This window comes from Wasmannia auropunctata, unplaced genomic scaffold (assembly GCF_000956235.1).
Source record: "Wasmannia auropunctata unplaced genomic scaffold, wasmannia.A_1.0 LD335844.1, whole genome shotgun sequence".
NCBI classification, from domain to species: Eukaryota; Metazoa; Arthropoda; class Insecta; order Hymenoptera; family Formicidae; genus Wasmannia; species Wasmannia auropunctata.
The window spans coordinates 127,134-150,906 of NW_012027046.1; the positions used below are offsets into that span (position 1 = coordinate 127,134).

General features: G+C 41.5%; 1 protein-coding gene across 1 annotated transcript in view; it reads right to left on the bottom strand.

Annotated features, from left to right (window-relative positions):
• The window catches only part of LOC105455748 (neurogenic locus Notch protein), a 234,994-nt gene that overhangs the window by 112,168 nt on the left and 99,053 nt on the right, over positions 1-23,773 (bottom strand). Inside the window, exon 5 of the mRNA XM_011699287.1 lies at positions 13,209-13,342. Coding sequence (XP_011697589.1) covers positions 13,209-13,342 — 134 coding nt within the window. The remainder of the gene's footprint in view (positions 1-13,208; positions 13,343-23,773) is intronic.

Sequence of the window (23,773 nt, forward strand, 5' to 3'; positions counted from 1 at the left end):
TTGGAAAAGAACGAGGAATACGGCACAATGATGTAAAAAAAAAAGAAAAATAATCAGTGAACTTTTTTCCAACGTACCCCAATTTTAGGAAATAATATTAGACATTGACATAAAATTTTAGCTATTCTTTTCTGTAAACAATATTTTTAAATAATTACCAAAACAAATTAGAAGTTTTATGTTCAACTCTTTCCAAAAATTCTTTCCAAAGATGCATAATTTATTTATTTTTTCAATTCGACATAATCATTATAAATTACGATGAAATGTGATACGGTCATAATCAAGCTGCTGTTTTGACCTCCTCCAAATTCCTATAGTTGATTCCATCTTTCCCCCGGCTCGCTCTTATTACATCCATTCCCTCGAGAAGTGGTACTTTACGTTCCGTCCACATCTTCCTTACGGTTTTCGCTGAACAACGAATACGGAGATCCGGCCGGATGCAGAAAAGCGCTCTCCCATTTTGCCGCAAGCTTTATGACCTTTTTATGATTAATACGGTCGGGAGGCCGCGATGAAGCGGCATGATCATTTCCGCGGCGGTCTCTCCACGATCTTTCTTCGAAATGGGAGAGGCATCCGCTAATTAAGGGCAATATCGGTGGCTAAAGTCTCCCGTAAATATTCCCGTAATGTCTGACGAGTCTTTCGGTCGAATTCTCTCGATCAAAGGATTATATAAAAGTCATTGCACACGTGGAAGAACAGAGTGTACTCGCTGCGTTCGCGTCTCTATTTGTATCGCCAATTTCAATTAAAGTGCACGAGGAGAACGCAATCGTGTCGGATAATTCAACATTGCTTAAGCGCACCGGCAACAATCGCGATTATCATAATCGCCTCTATCGTTACGTTGGCGTTACTATGTCGACAGAGAAGAAGAGAAATCCCTTCATTCATATTAAACGATAGGAACAGAAAATGACGACAGTAACTTCGATAGATTCGAGTTGCAATCCATAAAAATATTTACCTTATTAAACGATCGTCATGCTTATAATAATAAGTAAATGCAGAAATAGAAATTTGCGGCATTAAAATCTTATTTCGTCAAATTTTCGATAAAGATGAATTTCACTATGTTCCGGTCGCTTTAATCCGCAGCATAAGGAAGGGAGGAGAACCGCCAGGAAGAGTTAGTTAATCGAAGGTTGTGTCGGGCCTCCTTTACTGTTAGTCGATCAACTCGTGGACTCGCGAACAAAGCGATCTTAAATTTATACGCTTCGGTTATCGCTTCCACGAAGAATTCCGGCCGGGTTTGAGTTTACGAGCACCGACGTGCGATAGAATGCGCGCCGCGCCGCTTGTCGTGCACACGTGCGTGTGTGCGTGCGTAAAATCGCGTTGCCGCGCACCGTGGTGTCCGCCAGGAGAGCCACAGGGTGTCGGAAGGGATGCAAGAGAAGGGGGCGGGAACATACACAGGAAAGACAGGGGGCAGAAGCCGGCGGCGAAGCGAAGCGGTGGAAAGGGGAAGGTTTTATCGTCGCAATCAAGGGCAACGCGCGAAAGGCAAGGCAACGCTCTCCTGCCATTACGCTATGCCATGCCACTTCGACAAGTTTATGACCGCAGGTGTATCGGTGTCCTCTTCTTTATCTGTATCCGTTCCTGGACCACTCCCCCTCCCTCTTTCCGTCCCTCTACTTTCCATCATCTTTGATATTTTCTCATTGAAGCACTATCGTATTCTCATCGAAGTCTCGCGTAGTCACGCGTGTCTCAATTGACGTGTCAGCTGAATTTTACTCGAATAGTTGAAGGCAACCAATAAATGTCCAATTAAGAGAAACATTTATATAATTGAAATTTCAATTTCTACTAACAAAATAATTATTTTATCAATATGCTTTGATATTAATAAAAAGTCGATTAAATTGTAAGTTTAAATCTCTGAATATTATGAATTTATGCATATATTGTATCTTTAGATGTCAGCTTGTTCATATCATTATAGAGATTATCGTTTGGTTTAGCTAGAATAGCTAGACATTCCGAAATTGCGTTTCTGGCGGTAGACAAAAGATACCGTTGAATTTGCTCGCGTTTTCAATGATGTAATTTCCGTCGCGCGTATATCCCGGTGATACGCCCGAAAATTTCGTTCGGGATCTACACACTTCGAGGCGGGACATAAAATAACTCCGCGATCACGTTTATGGGAACACGGAGGCGCCGAAGTCAGAGGTCAATCGACTTCCACCGGGATGACCTCCCGGAGAAACAACGCGTCCCCCTGTGCCTCCGCGCATCGCCACGTGAGTACGGTGAACCCTTTCCCCGTGCGTTCGACGCGTGCATACCGCCGCGTGGTCCGTGCATATTCGCCGGTAAACACATACATCACGAGCGCAAACGCGTCCGCGGACCCGTCGTATCGATGCGTGGTTTGCGGTTTTCATGCAAGGGAAGCTCGGTGAGAATGCGACCGAAAAACTACCGTGAAACGTTGCCATCCGAACAATTTTTACTATAGAATACAATAAAAAATTTTCTGTACGTGTAAAGATAAATAGCATTACCATTTCCACTAATATAAAAACTAAATTTGAAAGCCGATCTCACTGAATGGATACGTCGTTGCAAAGTGGAAAAATAAAGTAATATCTACAATCCCGTTGCGACAGAAATACGACTCATAAGATTGCAGAAGCCGGTCGGTTAGTGCTCATGAAAATGTATGAAAATATTCGAATAGTATTGAAATATGCAATAATTCAACCTTCAACCGAGCTTTCGAACGGTACTCTTAATATTAAGTGTGTATGTATCTCTAGTCTGGATTTTTAATTGGATCTTCTACGACCTACGTATGCTTGCAAACGGCTAAATGAATATTTATCCTTATTGTTATATGACTATGACTATCACATCTGTGAATCAAAAGCCAATCTAATCAAACGATTTAAAAATCTATAACAGGTTTTCAAAACAATTACGCCATTGGCTCAATCATGAAACGATGATGGATCAATAAAATACGATAAAATAATACAATGTGTTGAATTAGGCAATAAAACATTATAAAATTGCAGATTTTATGACAATTACGTAATCATATAAGTGCAAATCATAATAATTTTTTTTCATTACATTACTCGAATATATTCTTGTTTTATATTTATATGTTTGTTACTTAATATTACAATTACAATATTAGAATAATTTCACGATATACTAAAGTCTATAGTGGATTCTCTTCGGACAAGACAAATAAATATATACATACAAAGATATTGTAATTTTGCTGAGTTTATTAGATTAATTTATATTTAAATATATGCAACAATAAATCTCACACTTTTATTCGCAAACAAGTAAAATGTGACATTTGATATAAAGTGTTTTCTCGCTGTATATACAGGAAATTGAACTTTCTTCCTCTCTCTCTTCCCCGAATTATACCGGTTTCAATCCTTGCTCTCAGAAATAGCAATGAAGATATTCGTAGGGAAGTAAAAAGCTGTCGAGATGAAATCAGTAAGACAAATGACGTCTCTTTGTATATTCGGAAAGCGGAAGAACCCCGGCTAGAAACTTGTTTCACGAATGAGAATCGACCCGAAGAGATCTTGACTCGTTTCAGTATTACGACCCTGAATCGTATCGCATCGGATCTAATTAAGAACGGTTGCGTTCACTCGCAAAACTCGTTCCTCCCGTGTTTATCGCGTCAACGAGCTCCTTTCAAGTCTATTAAAGAGTATTCAAAAAATTATTTCTGTCACAATTGTGTGTCATACCTATTCTCAGAAAGTCATTTTGCAAATAATGTGACTGATGCGCGAGATACCAAAAACAAATTGCATTATTTCACAAAACAAAAAAGGCGAATTTATGGAAGATTCACAGAAACGTGTGGATAGCAATTGATAGATTCACAAAAAATGAAACTACTGCTGCAAAAGCAATCGTACGAAGTCGTCGAGAGATAGGCTGCGGCTTCGCAAGAGTGATCCGATCAAAGTCCGCGATGATGATCCAATGTGCGTGCTCGCGCGTGTGCGTTCGTGTGTAAGGCAGATATATTTAATAAGAGAGGCCGAATAGAGTGCGGTAAGGAGAGGAGAATCGAGAAGAACCTGATATGGTAATGGTAAAATATGAAGAGTACGAGAAAGGGTTGCCGCGCGCGAGAGTTCGTAGATGGTATCGAGTAGAGAAGGGAATATAAGGACCAATGGAAAAAGAACAGGCGAAGAGAAGAAAAAGGTGAGACGAAGAAGGACAAGAAGAGAGGAATAAGGTATTGGCGTGCGGCGGCTTTACGAGCGACTCGATGATTCTTCGCGGTCTCGCGGGGAAAAGAAGAGGGGAAACGGGGTTGCTGGGGTTCACGCTGTGGTCCTACTCCCATCGCAAGAGACCAAACGCAACACGGTCGCCTTTCTACGGGGTGTGGTCCCCTTTCTATGGAGATCATCACCCCGCCACATCTCTGTCGCATCATCGGCCAAAACCCTATTGTTTTCGAATGGGAATACTGCGCATCTGCGTGCTTCGTCAATTGAGCACGTGAATTCAAGAACAAATTCAATAGGCTAGCATGTAGAGTAAATTAAAAAGATGGAGAGACTATAGAATTCAATTAGACGAACATGTGTCTCAGAAGTATAAACAATCCGTAAGTATTTCAAAAAATATAAATTTCGATAGAAATAAATTATCGTCAGAAAAAAATCTTAAATTAGGGAAAAAGTGCACGAAGAAGTATTATATCTATTTTTTTTATTATATTTTTATCAAATTTCGAAATGCATTAGTCAAGCGATTTAGAACGGTTGCGAAAGATATTAAACGCCGAACTTTCGAATGTGACGTTGTAATATAAATCTTGGCAAATACGACGATATCGAGATATTGCGATTCAATGGATCTTTTAAATTAATCCAGATTTATATTCAGCGCGGTGTAACGAGCCGCGCCCGATTCCGGCTACTTCCAGTGGCAGCAGCGTCCAGCTCAGTTTACACCGCGTGGGTGTGGATTTATCGTTCCACCGGAGACGCAGACAAAAGGGACCACAGCCTCTCTCTATCATCTGGATAAATAAAAGGTGCCCACGAGGAAGATATCTCGCAGAGGTTCATCTCCCACCATATAAAGTTCATTGGACTATTCTACTTTATGATTATAGATATGTGTCCTTGTGAAGCTTAATATTATTTCTCTCAACATGATCTTAAGAATAAAATTAAATTCATAAACTATTTTCTTAAAGACGCGTAATTTTATACAGAAAAATGTTCACCTTTACATCAAGATTTTAAGTTTAGACTATATTTTATTTTAATCTTTTTGAAAAAAGTGAAATTAACAGCGCTCATATATTCTTATGTCAAATAATATAGACATAAAATGGTATAGGTATTATTATAGTTACACCATTGTTAAAGAAATTATAACAAAGTATATACCAGTATATTACCAAGTATATATCGGTATACTGTAATGATGAATAGACTATTAATTTGACATTTACATTTAATATTCAATTGACATTTTACATTTGACACAAAAATGTTATTACATTTTGTATCAACGCAATTTATGATTCATAGAAGGGTGCATATTCGCCCTGATTTCGGACCAATTCTCCAGAGATTCGCGCCGTGTCTCGCGACGCGACGTATCGAGACCTCAATGAGCGAAAAACGAAATCGAAAGGGGTTCCACGACGGCGCATCTGTGCAATTTGACCGAATCGTGGGAACGTAACGATGTCCACGAAACTCGTACGTTCGTACGCAGAATGCCAGACTGACAATATATTTTGCTAGCTTGTTACGTCTGTTCATATCTCATATGCATGTAACATAATAGCGTTATAAATTTTCGCGCGGTAATTTCTGTGCAAGCAACGACTCGCGATAGTTTCCGAGCAATACGTTCGTATATGGAAGATACAAAAACGTATATGAACGCTGATGTAACACGCATTCTTCGAGATTTCTAACTCTTATGCAAATAGAATAGGTCTTTATCTCAATAAGAAGGCATTCACAGGCAGTGAGAGTATTAAACAAAATCGTTACTTTACGATTATCGTAAGTGTAGTAAGTAAATGCTACATTTTCTCACATCGCAAGTTTTACGATCCTAAATTCGGTGGGCCGAGAGATAGAGACAAGAGTCCCAGCTTCAAGTCACGTCTCGTCTAGAGCGGCGACTCGGACTCATTTATCGTGTCTCCTTCCAGCCCTTCCGAGAGCTTTATGAGAATGAAACGTTAGCGGTATACTTATATCTCTGTGGCCACGAGCAGCTATGGACAACAACGACCGATATCTGTCACTGTCGCGAGAAATTGTGAACCGAGCACACACAGTCCGAGATTGGTGTCTCCACCGTCTCTCAGAAGCTTCGGTCTCTCTCCTTTTTTTTTGTTCGGACGACTGATTTGTCTTAACATCAGTGGGGATTAAAACGAGAAAGCGTATCTCGTAATAATTCTTAAGACAACTACATCAGAATTCCAGTTAAAAAAAAATGCATAAAAGGATAAGTAATTATTTTTAATTTATTAAAACATATAATCAAATTATGATTATACTAAAACGTTGCAAGTCAATACAATTTAAATATCTACGATAGGTTTCAAGTAAATTTATACGTAAAATAATTGAATTTTGAATTAATACATCTATTTAACTTTCATCGATAATGTAATTAATAATAAGGATCAAATAGATAGTTAAAGTAAATTGTTCAGATTTATAATAGTTTTTTTTAGTCGGCATAATAACGGAAAATAAGCTGAAGAAGTGATTTATTATTTCTCACCTTTCTCGCGGAATAAAATATTTTATATGAAATTATGTGATTTACAGTGATAATCTTCGATGTTCGGGAAAGGTCTTGGAAGGCAATTCTCTGTTTGCCTACGATAGAAAAAGCCAATTATGTTATCACTTGCTGTCATTTTATATCATCCTACCAGCTATTTGCGCGCGAATTTCTATATCTGTTGTGAGTCATCTCCAGAGTCAAGTTGAAGATCCGGAAGAACGAACAAGAGAATGTATAGTGACGACACGTTGGAATACACGATGAAATAGATCCAGACCATGACCCGTGGACAATGTGAGAGAACGAAGGCGTACGAGACATGCGCCGCGAGGACACTTGTTAGACGTCGTCGTACGCGCCCGCTTTGTTGCGCGATTGTTCGCGGCTGTTAATTATGCAACATCGCGCCGAGAGAAAACGGTTTTGTGTCGGATTAGAAGAGAACACGGAGAGACATATTCAAGGGGACACAAGGAGATATTAAATAACACTCACGAAGTGGCAAAATGTGCCGAGAGAAACGCGGTCACTTTGAATGGCCAACCTGCGAGGAGAATCAGAGAGATTTAATTAAGTGTTGAAGTCCTGCTCGAGACTAATAAAGAACGATGTAACCGAGAAGTCAATAATTCTCTCTTTCTCTCTCCCTCTTTCCGAGTCACGGAGGCTCGAACGGGCTCTGTGTGGATTCAGTCTCATCTTAAAGACGTTCCTACAGACGATAGCGATGCTACACTAGGTGTGGGTGGCGAGAGAGGTACGCATATACCTCGGCGTTAAAATTCGTGTACCGTTGCGCGAATGGTAGAATGCAAGACGACACGTGGGAACGAGGCGCGAGTTATCGCGCATCGATGTAATAATTATCAGCAGATCGATCGCGACGCGTGACGGAAAACTCCGGTCAATTATTCGCTCGTTTCCGGGTACCGTAGGGTGAAGTACCGCTTTCGTATTCGGCGAGTATATACACGAGAAAGAGATTGTGATGTACATGCGCACAATGCATACCCTACGTTCCGGTCAAATGGGCAAGAGAATGTTAGACATTATTGGCGAACGTTGCGGAGAATTCAATTGGTAAACATCGTGCAGTCCGATATTTCAAATGGCAAGTGTAAAATGTTAAAGCTAAAATTAAGAAACGTTTAAGAAGATAAAAGAATTATTATATAATTGTGTTTATTACAATTTTTTACGAAACAAATAAATTACTAGAATCTTTAAATGTTTTTGTAATAATAAAAATTTATTAAATATTTTTAAATTCTAAATTCAATCTCTCAAAAAATTTATTCAAAAAGTTTAATATGTTATATTTAATGTATTATCTTATAAAATATATTATATGTATATAAACAAATGACTAATATTAAAATATTTTAAAAGAAATCTTGAGATTTTTAAAAATACAATCAAAATCGTATCTTTATAAAATAAAATCGAGACGATTTTCACTCGGTTGATCTCTCTGTTCGCCTTCTATTTTAATACTTCTATCTTCAAACTTGACATATCCTTTATCGCTGCATAAATCCTACGCAACAATTCGCCACGAAAAGGAGAAAGCATAAGAACGGCGAAACAAACGCACATTTTATTTCGCAAATTCTGTCTTCTCCGGTCCTTCGCCGATCCTCCGATCGCCGTGCTACGCACTTTATGTCCGCGCAATGGTATAAATCAGCTTGAGAACGGATAACCATCCACCTCGCTCTTCCTCAATGCATCCCAATGTGTTGTCCATCCACGCATAGATAATACTCTACGTTTACATGCAAACCATGTAACTTTCTGATGAATACTCTATGTGCAGACGATACGCAAAGACTAGTGTAGCAATTTTGCTTTTCTTTGCAAAAAATGATAGATGATAGATGGTTTTTATTTCATATATTTTATATATGCACGTATTATACATATACATATATATATATATATATATATATATTGCAGTCAACACGAGAAAATTTTATGTAAATCTTAAAATCAAAATCAAATCTCTGTAAAAAGCATTTGCATAAAACAAACATTCATCTAACATGCTTGTAAATACATGTGCTGTTAATCAGTTACAGAAAATACATGGAATAAAAGGAAAGAGTGAATATATCCAATCGATTCTCAATATTCCAATTTCGATCATGGTAAAATGGATCGGATCGATTCGATCGGGCGCAGGCAAGATTTACTTGATTTCAATTAACGCAGTCGGTAATAGCTCCTTCATAATTATTGTATTACGAGGAACGAAATGGTAGCTGATTAGTAGAAATGAAATGTTCTCTTTCAATTGATAGAGCTCGTATATAGGTATATGTTTCATAAGTTCTGAACTCGAGTAGACTTTTCCTATCAAAGTCATCGATCCAACAATAAGATCAAAAAATTTTTTTTATCTTTAATACAAAATTGTTTTACAATTATTATAAAAAATATTATATCATAGTAAATTAATAAAAATATAAATTTAACATGTAAGTTTATGTCGCATGTTATATCGTAAATAATTATTTCAACGTCAAATATCGTTTTTTTTTTCACGAAAAATTGATCTATAATAAAATAATTAGATTTTGCATTAAAAGTCTTGCCACAACCTTGTTTCTCAGAAGAAAAATTAATATCAATAGTCAGTAAGTTAAAAATATCACAAGATGAATATAAAGTGCAAAAAATAATATTCGGAAATAGTCTCCCCGGTGCAAGAAATTGATCAACAAATTAATCGGTGTGAGAGCATTGACGGAAGCACGCACCGTCTCTCATGAGACTATTCAATTCTTTAGCGGTGCCGACAAAGTACAACTTTAACAATAAATTCGAATTTCTTGCCGGTCGTCGCGGTACACGGTGAGGATAAAACCGACGATTTAATTCCTCCGCAAGAACTTCACCGAGCCAGTACAATCGTCGCGGTCGATCAATCGACAAGACTTCTTCGCTCTCTTTCTTCCATTTCATTTCGTTCGCTCTGTATCATCGTATGTGGTTACGTGTGCGTGTGTATACATGTATGCGCTAAGCGTGCGTGTAATGATCGAATCAGAACGAGAAGGAAACCGGAGGAAACGATAGACCGGTGAGATAGGTTCGATCTGGCTCTAGAAAACGAGTGTTGCAAGCAGATCGAGACCAACCAAGTCATCTCTCTCCTTCCATCTCCCCTTTCTCCCCTCGGATCGTCTTCCCTTCCTTTTTCAACTGATTAATCTACGGGCGCGCGGTTAATCGTTTAACCGCTCGATAGAGCAGTTTCTAATTAGCGGAATGGAATGAAGGAGGCGTGATCGGATCGCTCGACGAGGAAAATTCTCTGCTAGGCAGGACCGCGTCCTTAGGTTAGGAAAGAGACGCTGGTCGCGCGATGAGATGGAGAGAGACAGAGTGAGGTAGCCAATGTTAAAGCGAAAAGGAACGGGAGAAGACGGCGGCATAGACGGCTCGTGCTCAGCACGAAGAAAAGCTAGGTGAGGATAAGAGTTAAGAGAGCGGGTTCCTGCAAAGTGAACCATTACCTAAGCGACTACCTAAGCGACCAAATCGACTCGAACCTGCACCGAGAGCCCGCTGCTGAGGATAGTTATGAGCCCTCAGCCCTGTGAAGAGCTCTTTTTCGCGCAGAAAGCAAGCAAAAAACGTATAACTAGAGCGAGCTGAGAACTGACGCGTCAGCTGCAAAAAGATCGACAATGAGAGGAACGCCGAACGAGAGAGAAAATATGACGGAAGGCGTGCGTAAGCATGCTGCTGCAAATTGAACCATTACAACTAACGACGCGAGCGAATCTTTTCTAACGCGGCAGCTTGCGAACGCGCTGGGGCATTTTATCCTTCTTGCAGTACTGTCTCGCGAAATGCAAAAGTCACGACTGAAAAGCGACAGTAGATACATCGCATAACTTTTAGAGCAGTTCATTATATAGATACAAGAATTTAAAGAATCAATCTAAATAGTTATTCCTCATCTTGTAAAGAGAATTAATAAAATTGCACAATATACATATATGTCATACATTGCACAATACATATATCAAGCAATATGTTACATCAGAATAATATCTTGCGTGCCTGGGAAAACTTTTTTTATTTAAATGAAAATTAACTTTTTATGAATTTTACATTTTTTTTATACAACAAAAAATATAGTAGCGATGCAAATTAAAAATCTTATAATATAAAATCTTATCTTATAATATAAAAAAATCTCGATATTATGCTGATTATTAGAAAATATCTACTGGATACTTATAATTGATTAGCCGCGATTGCGGCAAGAATCGAATGTTGAAAGGGATGCGAGAAAAATGAAGAAAGTAAAATCTTTACGACGATAATATACCGGAACGAGACTGAAAAGAAATTCCTCGAGCGAAAGCTCAGCAATTCTTTTCAGGCAAAAATCCGGTATAGTTATGGTCTCATCCTGACGACGACCAGGGATGATCCGTATGATCCCCGAGCGCCGTCGATTTTCCTGCGTTAACGATCGCCAGCATGACCGGGGGCACGCCTTCTTCGAGTTTCGATCCTCGCGACTTATTGGAGTGTCACGGAGCGGGGGAGAAGAGGAAGAGCGGAACGCAAAGCAATGCGTTTTACAGGAGCGTGCGGAAGGCGTCGCCCTCAGCGGAGAAGGCGATAATGACGGGCGGCCCCAGCTCTTCAGCCTCGTTCGAGGTGAAACGACCGGGAAGAAACCGGGAAGAGGATGATCGAAATAAAGGCTACAATGTGTGTAGTTACCTGCCGGTTTCTTCGGCCTCGACCGAAGGCTTCTTGAACGGATGCCCGCCAAAACACGTGGAGAGAGCGTAACGCGGCACTTTTTGTTCTAATATATCGCAAAATACACTTTTAATACGTAATAATGCGCGTAAGCAAAGTTATGCAAACTACATATTATATCTGCAACGTATAATTTTTTGGTCCTCTTCAACTATCTGTCAAAAATCTACGAATTTATGAGTACGTGATAAATCTAGATTCAATTAAAATTTGACAAAATAAAAATTTAATAATGTCAATGCCCTTAAATGCCGCGTGATTCTCATTGCTCTAATCTTCAGAGTAAAATTAGATTTTGTTTTTATATAGAATAAAAAATGTTGAATCGCACGTGAAATCAGAGCAGCCTAGGATATTTAGGAAAGGCAAAATATGCGATGAAATTAAAGTGAAATATATGCAAACAAAAATATTAACACGCACGAAATGAAAAATTTAAATTGTCAATGATTGAAAAAAAAATTACGTTTATACTTTTACAGCAGCAGTAGTACGTAGCATCAAATAACGTATCGCACAAAATAGTATCAGAGAGCACGTAATAATCAGTAATGAAGAACCACCTGTGAAAAGGCAGGACTCGTTCGCGTTTCTTTAACGGGAAAAGACGCGCCGGCAAGGTGGACGAAGAAGAAGGAGAGGGCAGAGGGAGGAACGGGGGAAACGAAGGAGCGGACGCGGTAAGAAGGTGGGGTCGCCATGGTTGTGGTCCGCCTGGGAAAAAGAGGACCAAGCATTGTAACCCAGGGAGCGAGGAGGCCACGCTAGGCTGACCCGAGGCTTTACATTAACCATCTACCGTGTACACACGCACGTAAATGGCCGTATCGGCCACCCCTGGCCCGGGAGGGGTTTGTACCTGTTGCACCGAGTAATCATTGCCCTGCGCGAGAGAGCTTCTCCTTTTGTCCTCCTCTTTCCCGGTCTTTCCTCCGCCCCCTTCGACGTTTTTCCTTTGCGGCGAGAGATTACGCGACGGGCGCGAAGGTTCCTCTTGCCCGCGCGGTAAACAGAGTGGAACGCGCGAGAATCTCCGAAAAAAAAAGACTCTTTCTTCGAATCCCGCGCGATGAATTATCGCAATACAATTAGACCGGCGGAGAGACGTTTTGTTCCCCGAAAAATGCTACGCGCGCGGGCGACGAACGATCGTGAGGACGTACCTCTTCGGTCGCTCCCGTGAGAAAAGTCCTCGGTTTTCGCGGACACACCCCGGGATTTGGGGGTCTCGATAACGGAAGGAGAGAACGAAAGTTGTTCATTACGTTGCACCGGAAGCGAGCGACGGAGGAGGAGGGGAAAAAAGAGAAATCCGAGGAGTTACATGTACTTCCACGTAACTGTAACTAATCATAGGATCGTAATATTCTGAAGAGGCCGCGCGACGGTGGAAATCTTCGAGGCGCGTAGATTTTCTGCTGTCATTCCTGTTACCTTGGACGAGGTAATTCCGACGCGGTGGAGAGCGAGGTCGGGAGGAAAAAGAGCGAGGATACACGAGAGAAGATCGTACGTGTTGATACGAAAAAGTTTCATCTTTCGCGCGGGATTGGGGAGGGTGGTACGTATCGCGGTGAGATTCCACGGCGCTGATATGGGGTAAAAAAGTTCGCTGCGGTACTCACCTTCGGGGCAGATGCACTCGTAGTCATGTTCGCTGAGCTGATGGCACGAGCCTCCGTTTTCACACGGTGACGGATCGCAGGGGATGTAGTCGCTCTCGCAGTTCTGCCCGGTGTATCCGCTCGAGCACATACATCTGCAAAGCGAGAGCACATTTTGAGAAACTCGCAGAAAGAGGACTTTTAAATTAAGTAGGTAACTATAATCAGGTTGCAAATCTTTTTTATTTATTTTTTTAATAAGCAATCTTTCTTATCAGCCTTAATATACAAGTGATATCGAGTCTCACGCAACACGAGAAACGTCAGGTATGTAAGACGATTCAACGATCCAACAATGAAAACATAAAACAATTCTATCGCGTCAACATCGATTTACGTCGATAATCGAAAGAATGTAACACCGCCAATAGTCACGCAACCTGTCTTGCCCGAGTAATTGCAATACTGTTCTTCGATGAGATAATATTAGCGTGATTACAACAATTATGAGAGTCTATTGAATGACATGTAACTATCCTTGATAAATAAATCGCTAAAAATCGTCAAAGGTCGAGTGTCAAAAGGATTTCACTTTTGTGTAACAAGCTAAACTATAGCTATAAACTAATATGTACATGCAGTGTTGAGTCAAACGATAATCACATTTATTTTAAATATTGCTACTTGCTTCTTCAAAGATATTCTTTTCATAAATTAAGACAGTCGTCGTTCCAACAATACTTATAACAATTGTAAAACATATTAAAATAATTAAAATACATGTTTGTCATTATTATACAATATATTTCACTTAATACACGTGGTATAATATAAATTAATATTATTATTATGCGTGCATCAAATGAAATATTTTGTGATACATATAGTACACGGGCGAAATTTTTTCTCCGTTGCGCGAACGTACCTTGAACTCGCGACGAGCAAGAGTAGCAGAAACACGGGGGTGAGATTCATTTTTGCTCGCAATCGATGCCCATGAACGGTCGCAACGATAGAACGTAATCCTCATATTTCGACGAAGTGCGCGAAACTGTTCACTCCATTCTCGAAGAACAAAGCTCGCCGGCGGGTGGTCCGGGCGCTCGCGCCCACCCTCCGTGTTCCTCGTTTCACAAGGAGACGGTATCACACCCGCACCCGTAACAACACCTCGGCACACTATATATATCCTTCACTTTAATAATTACGTATAACCTTTCACACAGTTCACTATCGCACTGCCCTCGGGCCACACGCGAGAGCGTAATCCAACTCGGTGATCACAACGTAAACAAGACCACAAAGAAGATAAACAATCCCACGGGCGATACTTTCGACGACCGTTGTGGTAACGATAAAATAATCCAAATGAGCGGTGATGGAATGTCGATGATACAGCGGCGAAAATTGGAAGAATTCGTTGTGCGACAGTTCGAACTGATCGTGTAACGCGTACCGTGTCACCTTCCGCGACCGATCGATCTTTCGGATTTTCGGATTGATTCGCGCGCAATCCCGTATCCCGATGTAATAAAAATTTTCGGGAATATCACCGCGGCGATCTCGGAGCGTGGCTTTCCCTTCTTTCGCGGCACGACGCCAGCAGACCGTCCGGCGTTCTCCTTTTCATCGTTCCCGCGCTACCTCTCTCGTCTCGCATCCGGCACGCATCTCCCCCGCCCGGAGGAGGTGAGAAATCCCGTCGCTCCTCGTCTTCCGCTTCTTCCGGCACGTCGCGAAAGGACAGGACGGGACACGCGGGTGGCTTCCTAAGGACGAGCACGCTCTTTCTTCCGTATCCGCCCTGTCGGTTCCACGCAGCGCGTCGCCACCTGTCAGCACGCGACCACCACGCGACCCGCGTTCGTTCTTCTCGCGATCTCTCCAGCCGTTTCCCAGCTTCCTCCAAAAGGTTGGTCGTTAGAATGCTGATCCGCTTCACAATTTATATCCCGCGCCGTGTATGGCAATAAAGTTGGAGTTAATCACGCGTCGTCGGGGAGTTAATCACGCGTCAAACCCCCGCGTGAAACTCTTCACGTAGCACCAAAAAGTTCACACGTATCTAACTTATAATCCAAACAAACTTTCCAAGTCTTCCACCTTCGTTGCTCCGATTTCCGTTTCTCGATTCGAAATTTCACACACACTTGCTCCGAGTGCTCCGACTGTCCTTGCCGGGTTCGCGAGGCCGCCGAAGAAAAAAGAAGAGAACCAAAGGAATAACGCACAGTTCGGACTCGATCTCACGCGTCTGTCATCTCGCACCGCCGATTCACTTCACACTCGGTTTACTCGCGACCACCTGTAACCCTCGCGCTCAACGCGAAATCGAACGTGGGGACGCGCGCGCGAAACGTGCGTCGTCCTCGAACGGCTGGCGACTGACTAATCTTACCTTCCGCGATACACCGCCCAGAGGGCAGCAACATCGCATTTCGCACGACCGACCCCTCCGCGCGCGCGTTCGCGGTCGACCCCCCCCTCGGACGGGCTCGCACGCGCTTTCTCTTTCTCTTCGCCGCCGTTTCGCGTCCGATCTGCCTGCGCGCTCTCCTCTCTTCTCCCTCGCTCGCGCTTATTTACTGCAGGCCGCGGCCGTGCGGCCCCCTTCGCCTTCGGCACGCTGGTTTTCGCGACGAACGCTATCGCTTCGTCCCGCTCTGCTCTGGGGCAGTGTCTTTTACGCAAGAACGTCTTTCTCACTCTCTTTCTCTTTCTCTTTCTCTTTCTTGTCCTGCCACCTGAGAAGTCGATCAGCCACGCCGACTCCGGTTAACGTAAACTGAGACTTTTCTTTAACGCGTGTTTTTTTTAACCCGTGAATGGTAGTAAAAAATGTACAAGATATAACGTCGACATGATTTAATAAAGAATTAAATTCTTTAATAAACGTAAACTAATTTAACAGATGTCGGATTTACGATTGCGTACGATCAATTTTATTTCCCGTTCAATTCATACTCGTATCTCGATTAAACAAGAATTTATTAATGGAGAGACGAAATTATAAAAAATTAAAAATTAAGCAGAAATATAAGATTGAACTCTCACAAGTACACACTGGGATTTTTTTTTTATGTATGAGAATGTGCAGGTTTGAAATATCGAATGTAAATATGTTGTAATACGTAAATATGTCGAACAGTACCAGCCCTTCCATCCACAATCGGAAGGCTTTACTCGGAGTCAACGTGCCTTAATCGTTATTTTCATGCCCGGGACACGCTCCATCACCGGGCACCGTTTACACGGCGGCAGTGTAAATATGTAAATCCGCAAAATGACCGACGTGTCCAGAGTCCAGTGCATATTTGGGAAGGACCGAGTCGCGTCGAAAGTAAAAACAGTGATTTGGGTTTTAACGTAGAAAAACGCGTTTACAGAGCACAAAAAAGCATGCACAATGTGCACCTTTCGAAAATTTCAAAATGGTCATTACGTCACATAGAAGATCGAAATACAAACTCGCTTCTGACGACTATAGATTCGTTACGAAGTAGAAAACATTTTCGCTAATAGACTGTCATTCACAGAAACGAGAAAATACAAACGTCATTCATATGTGTATAACGTGACAGTTAAAGTCTCTTTCAATACGTCGTTGCGGCACAACGCAAATATTTTGACATTTTGAATTATCGAATATTTTTGTATATTCATTTTATAATAATTATATAATATTTGAAATTATTTTAATTATTATAATTATATAATATTAAAAACTATTTTTAAATATATATATACACATTACATTCAAATCTTCAACGTTTAATCGTGATTTAAGACGATTATGTGCCTGTTACGTCGTTCAAACAATCATCGCTATCACGAAGGTTAGCGACTTTAAAGTTTAATTTTCGCTTGTTTGTCGACATTGTGCGGAACACTCCGAACGGAAAGATCTGCGGGCAGAACGATGCGCCGCGAGGCGTGCTTTCCAAGAGCGAGGGGACAATCGGCATATTTTCGTTCCCCGCGGGATACTCGACAGACCGATGACGACCCTTTCTGTCTCTCTCTTTCTCTTCTCGGTACCCTGCGGATACGATCCCACTTGTACACGTTGCAGCACCAACGACGGCTCACCCTCGCCTAATCCATTATTCCGCGTGGCCGACCGCGAATGATTTCCGATACATTCGATTTTCGAGAGGCCGCTCGATCGCACGTAGATTATCTCTCTCGCGCGGCTGCGACGCGGCGACGCCGGCGGCGGTACGCTCAATGGTCCGGCGAGAACGTTCGATTCATTCTACGCTCGCAACACGGAAAACGAGATCGTTCGCAAGAATGAACAATGCGGGTCGCTGGAGTTGTTTACCTAGGAACACCGCCCTATTTCGCCACAATAATTCGGAAGGTGAGTCCGAAGGATTTTTCTCCGAGAATCTCTCGACTCCGATATCGGCAATATACGTCGCTCGTTCGCGATAAAAAAAAATGACAAAAGTTATGCTCCATTCTTTCATAACACCAAAAATATTCTACCGTTAGAAAGGGTTTCGCGATTACCATACGACGAGCCCAGAGATGGGAAGTGCCGCGTCCTGAGTCACGTCGGATTTTTTCCGTTGCAATTAATTATTGTCCGATCACCCTAATTAATTAGTCATTCGATAAGTCGTCGAGATCCCTGCGCCAATTAAGACTTCAGCGTCTAGGATCGGACCTAGCCCCGACGCGCAGCGCGTTTATATCGACGCGAGCAGCTCCCCGGCTCACGATCGTGCAGGCTTAATGCAAGAGGTAATCGATGGAAGCCGAACGTATCGCCACGATAAAGTCTAATCGACAAGTATAAACATCTCACGCGGCACATAATCAAAATAAAAGTCCGCCGCAGACGGCGCGATCACGAAGCAACTTAAATAAATTTACGATAAGTGAGGGTGATACGTTCATAGTATGTGATCGTGACACTCATAGCAATATTTGTAACTTTATGAAAGAACTTTATAAATTAATTGGCGCGAAAACGCTTTTACGTGCGTCACTTGCACATGTTTATTAGTGTATAAATATAAGTTCATATTTTCGGAATTTCAAAATAATTCGGAGTCGTAAAATAGGATTTATGATTCAACTGCACTCGATTTTTTAACTGCGTGCCAGTTGTGTATTGATACATTCATCTCACTTATTATAAACTTCATTATTAATGATTAATGTATCATAACAGCTTTTTTGTAAAATTAAGACTATAATTATATCAGTAATCAGAGTCCCTGCAAGTGTTACAAGAAAGCAAAATTTCATTTCATAAATTATATTTCAAAGATTATTTAAAAAAGCACAAATTTATTCTTTAATTTATTTTTTTTAATGTTAACATCGGCCCTTAGCAACTAATCTTCAAAAGTATTTTCAATTACGAGAATTATTATATCGGTAAAACTTCTTAATTAATAAAAATAGCGAAATAAAGCCATTTCATTCCAAACAAAAATTCTGATAAAAAAAAATTATCACTCACGCATGTGTGCGTGTAACAAAAATGGGCAAATTAATGAGTCGAGATGGACGACTCGGAGACAAACGGTAAAAAAAAACTTTAATTATCCTGTCTGATCTTCAACTTTTTTACTTATTAAGCAGTTGATCAGTTATCTGTAATTTTCCTGTACATTTTATCGTGAAGGGCTTAACGTTATCCTTAGCTGCACTCTGCCTCTCTCCTTCGAGACACGTTCCTTTATTTGGGACGATTCTCTCCGATCTAGTTTCTGCGATGTATGCAGCGCGGTCGCTTTTTATATGTACATCAGGTAGGGCAGTGCAGCGGGTATACGATTGGCCGGCGGCATAATTTCGCCATTCGCTTCGACGGCCGGTTATTTCGCTCTGTCGCGAGTCTCAGGATGTGCGAGGCAGCAGCAAGGGGAGTAGCCGCACGCGAAGGAGCACCACGAAGAAACGAAATCGTCTTCTACGAAGGAGGAGCAAAGACGTCGGACGGGACGGAAGAAGACCGATCCACGGCCATTTTTCAAGAGCCCGCTCCCGTAGAAACTTACGGCAGCTTGTGCATCGCGACAAAAAGTCGCTTTCTCGTGGGGGTCCCTTAATGCGCGTTCTCCCTCGGCGCTGCGAACGGCAGACGGGCGAGGAGAAAAAAAGGGATGAGAGAAAGAGAGGACGAGAGGGACTAATCGAAAGTCCGTCGGCGAAAATCCTCGAGGTCTCCTCGCACCGCGCTCACGAGCCTTACGATCCGTCCGCTGCCGATTGCCGGTGGTCGCCGTCACGACGTTTTGTCATTAGCCGCACTGAAAATTGATACGGGTCCGCGATTTAACTTGCGCCGCCGTCGATTTAATTGACGTCAAATTGAAGCGTGGAGGGAAGATTGGATTCGCGCGAGAGCGGCCGCGCGCGCACATCACAGACGAAGCGAAGAAAGGGTGGGGAAGCTGAGAGAAGGATGAAGCGGCCGAGTGCACATCTCCGACCGGCTCGTTTCCGATCATCTTTACGACGCCATCAAATTTCGCGATGAAAAGGTCCTCCGACGGAATATTAAGTGCCCTTTGGTTAATAATGTCCTCTCTTTCTATACATGCCCGATACGATGCTTGATTATGGCTTCGTACGACGATGAATTACAGTGTCGCGCGGACACCTGCTTCCTCGTGCCCTGCTTCTTGCGTGCCCGTTATTGACACCTCTCTCGAGTGATTTAAAGGACTGATAAAGTAACGTATACACCGCGAACTTGTTCCTTCTTTCCCTGTATTTTCTGCCGTTAATATTGTTCGCCTGCAAAACGCTCTTTCACAGGATTCACTGCAGGAAAATATTTATACAATGGGTATTTAATTGTTAATATTCCGATGCACAGTATTGTTACGCGTTAATGTGTAATAATCAAAGTAAGACGAGTTTAATCCAACAAGTACGCAATGTATGTATCTCGATGATTTATATAACGCTTTCGCTTTCTCCATTGTAGAAACGTAAGCGGGCAAGTTTTGACAGCGGTTATAAACACAATGAATAATCACGGCTTAGTTTCTGAAACGGTCGAACCTGTTATCGCGATTCACGATAAATCCTCCTCACGATAAACAAACCGAGGTTTTTGTTCCAAGGATATAGAGATTGCCGCGTTATTTCGCGGCGAAATATAACGGGAAGTGCGGCTCCGCATTACAGGCGTTACATAAATGTTCGTGAATGTCGATGAAAATCACAGGGAAATGGCTTGTACTTGCCATATCGCGGTTACACGAAGAAGAATGCCTCTTCGTTCTCGCGTGGATCCCCGCGATGCGTGCGCGAACAGCTCGTGCAACGAAATGAATTCCGCATGAGCTGAATTTAAATCCATAACAATCCAGTTGATTACACAATAATGCTCGCGTTTAATGTGCAACTGCCGCAACGAGCTTTTACGTAAATCGAACATACTGACAGCCTTTTCTTTTATACGGCACGGTCATTCCCGCGTCTATTATGCGTTTATGCGTCCCGCTTCGGTCAAAACTTCTTGCTTAATTTTACACACGCTCACTGAGAGTTTACGATTACCGTCTCGCGTTGTTGCCTATCGGCAATTACCTTCCGCATTTAATATCTCTTTCGCGAACAAATTGCTGCAGAATATCGTAAGAACTGGTGCATAAAACAGCAAAGCCAAGACCTCGTCGCGGATCAATGCGTCCGCTATACAGCGCGGTCTTTCGGCTCACCGCGTGAATCCTCAATTTGCGTCGATTAATCGCGCGCTTGAGCGACAATTCCGCGTCGAGCGTATCGTATGTCTGGTCAAGTGACGTAAACGGATACATCGCAAAAGTAAGAAGCATAACGCCGGATTAACGCGGTTAATGAAACGCACACTCACGCACACACACACATTCCCGGTCGCTTTCCCACCGTCCTAATTGTCTGAATTGGTCAAACTCGATAATCATTACGTCGCATCGTCGACGTCGTATCATTATAGCGGCAAAATGAAATTTCATTTTCATGCAATTATTCAATATAGTACTATTCAACGAGAGAGAGAGAGAGAGAGAGAGAGAGAGAGAGAGAGAGAGAGAGCGAAGGCACAGGTAAGAAATGCTTTCCAAAAACTTAATATGTATTTTATGACTATTCTGGCATAAAATTTAATAATTTTCGCGAAGAAAATAAAGACTCATTATTATTAGAAAATATAATCATTTCGTAAAATAATATACTGAAAATGACACGCTTGTGATTATTATTATTATGATACAAAATTTTCTTCCCTGAAATTATGCCAGAAAGAGTACAACGTATTACCTCCCAGAAAAGTATTACGCGATGTTTGTAAAATAAAATAAATATCAATAGACACATACAGTGAATAGATAAATTATAGATAGCAAGAATTGCAGCGCAAGAATTGTTTCCCGGCACAGAATTGAGATATCTCCACGCTACAATCTCATTCACACGTAATCAAAACTCACACGTCTTGATGAACATGCATTACTCCGGCGGAGTACGCTGCATGACAAGATGCCAGCCAAGTGACGGTTCTCCCGTCTATGTTGCACATACGTATCGCGAGATACTTTTACTTCTTGCGCAAGCGTCTCGCCATTATATCTCCCCGCGTCGTTACGTGCAATTTGCATTTTCCATTGAGGCGACGCGTGCGCGCTTCCGTTTTCACACACTCGACGTGGAAGTCGACACGGATCGTCGATTGGAACAGTCCGCGTGGACCTTGCGGGCCCCCGATCGCGAGTGATTATCGAACTCACCTACGATATTCGCGTTTGCGTTATAAATAGTCGCGACGCACGATCGACATAACGTAGCGATAATAGCCGGCTTGTCGTAGCAATAATTATCGCCTTGACGATAATCTCACTCGTATGATTGTATGATCGAGAGCTATTATGGTATAATGTTCGCACCAATTGCTGATTGATATTCGCATGTGTTAACGTTGAACAAAGAGAGAAACATATATATATATACTTTATACTTTCATTTTTGAATGGTATAAGTTAAAGTAGGAGAAAGCTACCATTAAACATTAAGGAAAAACTGACATGAATTAAAAATACGCAAAAATCGTGATTGAATTAAAATGTTAATAATAATGATATTGACATATTTTTCTTCTATGGAAAATAAAAAATCACTTTCAAAGAGTGTCATGAAAGAGTATGTCAAACTTCGACTTCGAATGCAGAAAAAGAGAATATTCATCTTGATAATTTCCTCGTCGCCCATGAATATAAATGAGATGACAATAATTACAGAGTTGCGAATGTATCATTAGAACTTCAAGGAAGGCAAAAGAATTTGCCCTTGCAAGCTCGATCTCGCCTGCTCGATAACGGCTCCGCCGACGATATTATTATGGTCAATCATTCGACTCGTTCCTACAATATGTGGAACTTATCCTCGATTATGACACATATTAATAAGTCGTAAATCATAGATTACGCGTGTCGATTGATCTAAATTTTTTGCGGGAAGTAATTTTCGCGAGATCGAGCGGAATAATAACTCTCTTTAGTATAATTACAACGAGCCTGTATCATCGTTATATAAAAATAATCTCTATGTACGCAAATCGGTATGAAGAAGAATCGACAACAATTCTTATCGTCAGTTACGATCGGTCGAAAACTAGACTTAACGGAATACCGGTTTAAATCCTCCGGCTGAACATACGCGGAAACGTTTGTCGACAACTACTCGACTACGAAACGACCGGCGGCTGGTGATAGATGAGGTTTGCCAAGAATTCTCTTAATTATTCCCGACGATGGGATGACTCGCATCTTTGTCGTGTCCGACGCGTTCTTCTTTCTCCGCGAAACCGCCGAAGATGCATCGCGACCGCTGGAAACGCTATCTCGATGGGATCATCGACCGGATCTACGAGATTCTTTCGGCTTGTCGCACGGCCCGCAGCGTGCACGCGGCGCGGGAGGACGCATACGCTGAATCGCGTGCTCATCGCCGACCGTAATCCGTTTCGACGTCGGGACGCAATCGCGGTTACGTTCGAGGCTACGCAAAGTCGCGTGACGGTCGCTCTTAATCTTAATTCCTATCATCCCGTCGCTAAGATCATGAGATATGTACGATACGACATTGCGGAATCGTCCTTCGCACAGAGATAAACTGGAATATTAAACACAACTATTGAGACGCGCAGCAAGATTTCGATAGTTCGCTAACATTAATACAAATGATATAAAGACTATAAATTAAAAATATAATTAAAATTTGTGTAAAAATTAAATATACTATTCAATAAAATAATTTTACTGCTAATCTCCCTATAAAATTTATATTTAACTATATATTTAAATTCAAATAATAATTTAAGTAAAAATTTCCGCGTGTAATTTATTTTACGAATATTTTTCCATTATACAAAAGATAAAGTAAAATTAAATGCTAATATCAAAAAATCTATAATATCAAATGATAGTATTTCAAATGATAATCCGCGAAATGTCAACGAGGTACGTTTTGAGTTAACAAATAGTAAGCGATATCAAATCCCTACTTTATATCTACGTTTATATTTATCTTGGCACTATTTCGTAAAGATGACATTTTAAACTTATTCTGCGCGTAACGAA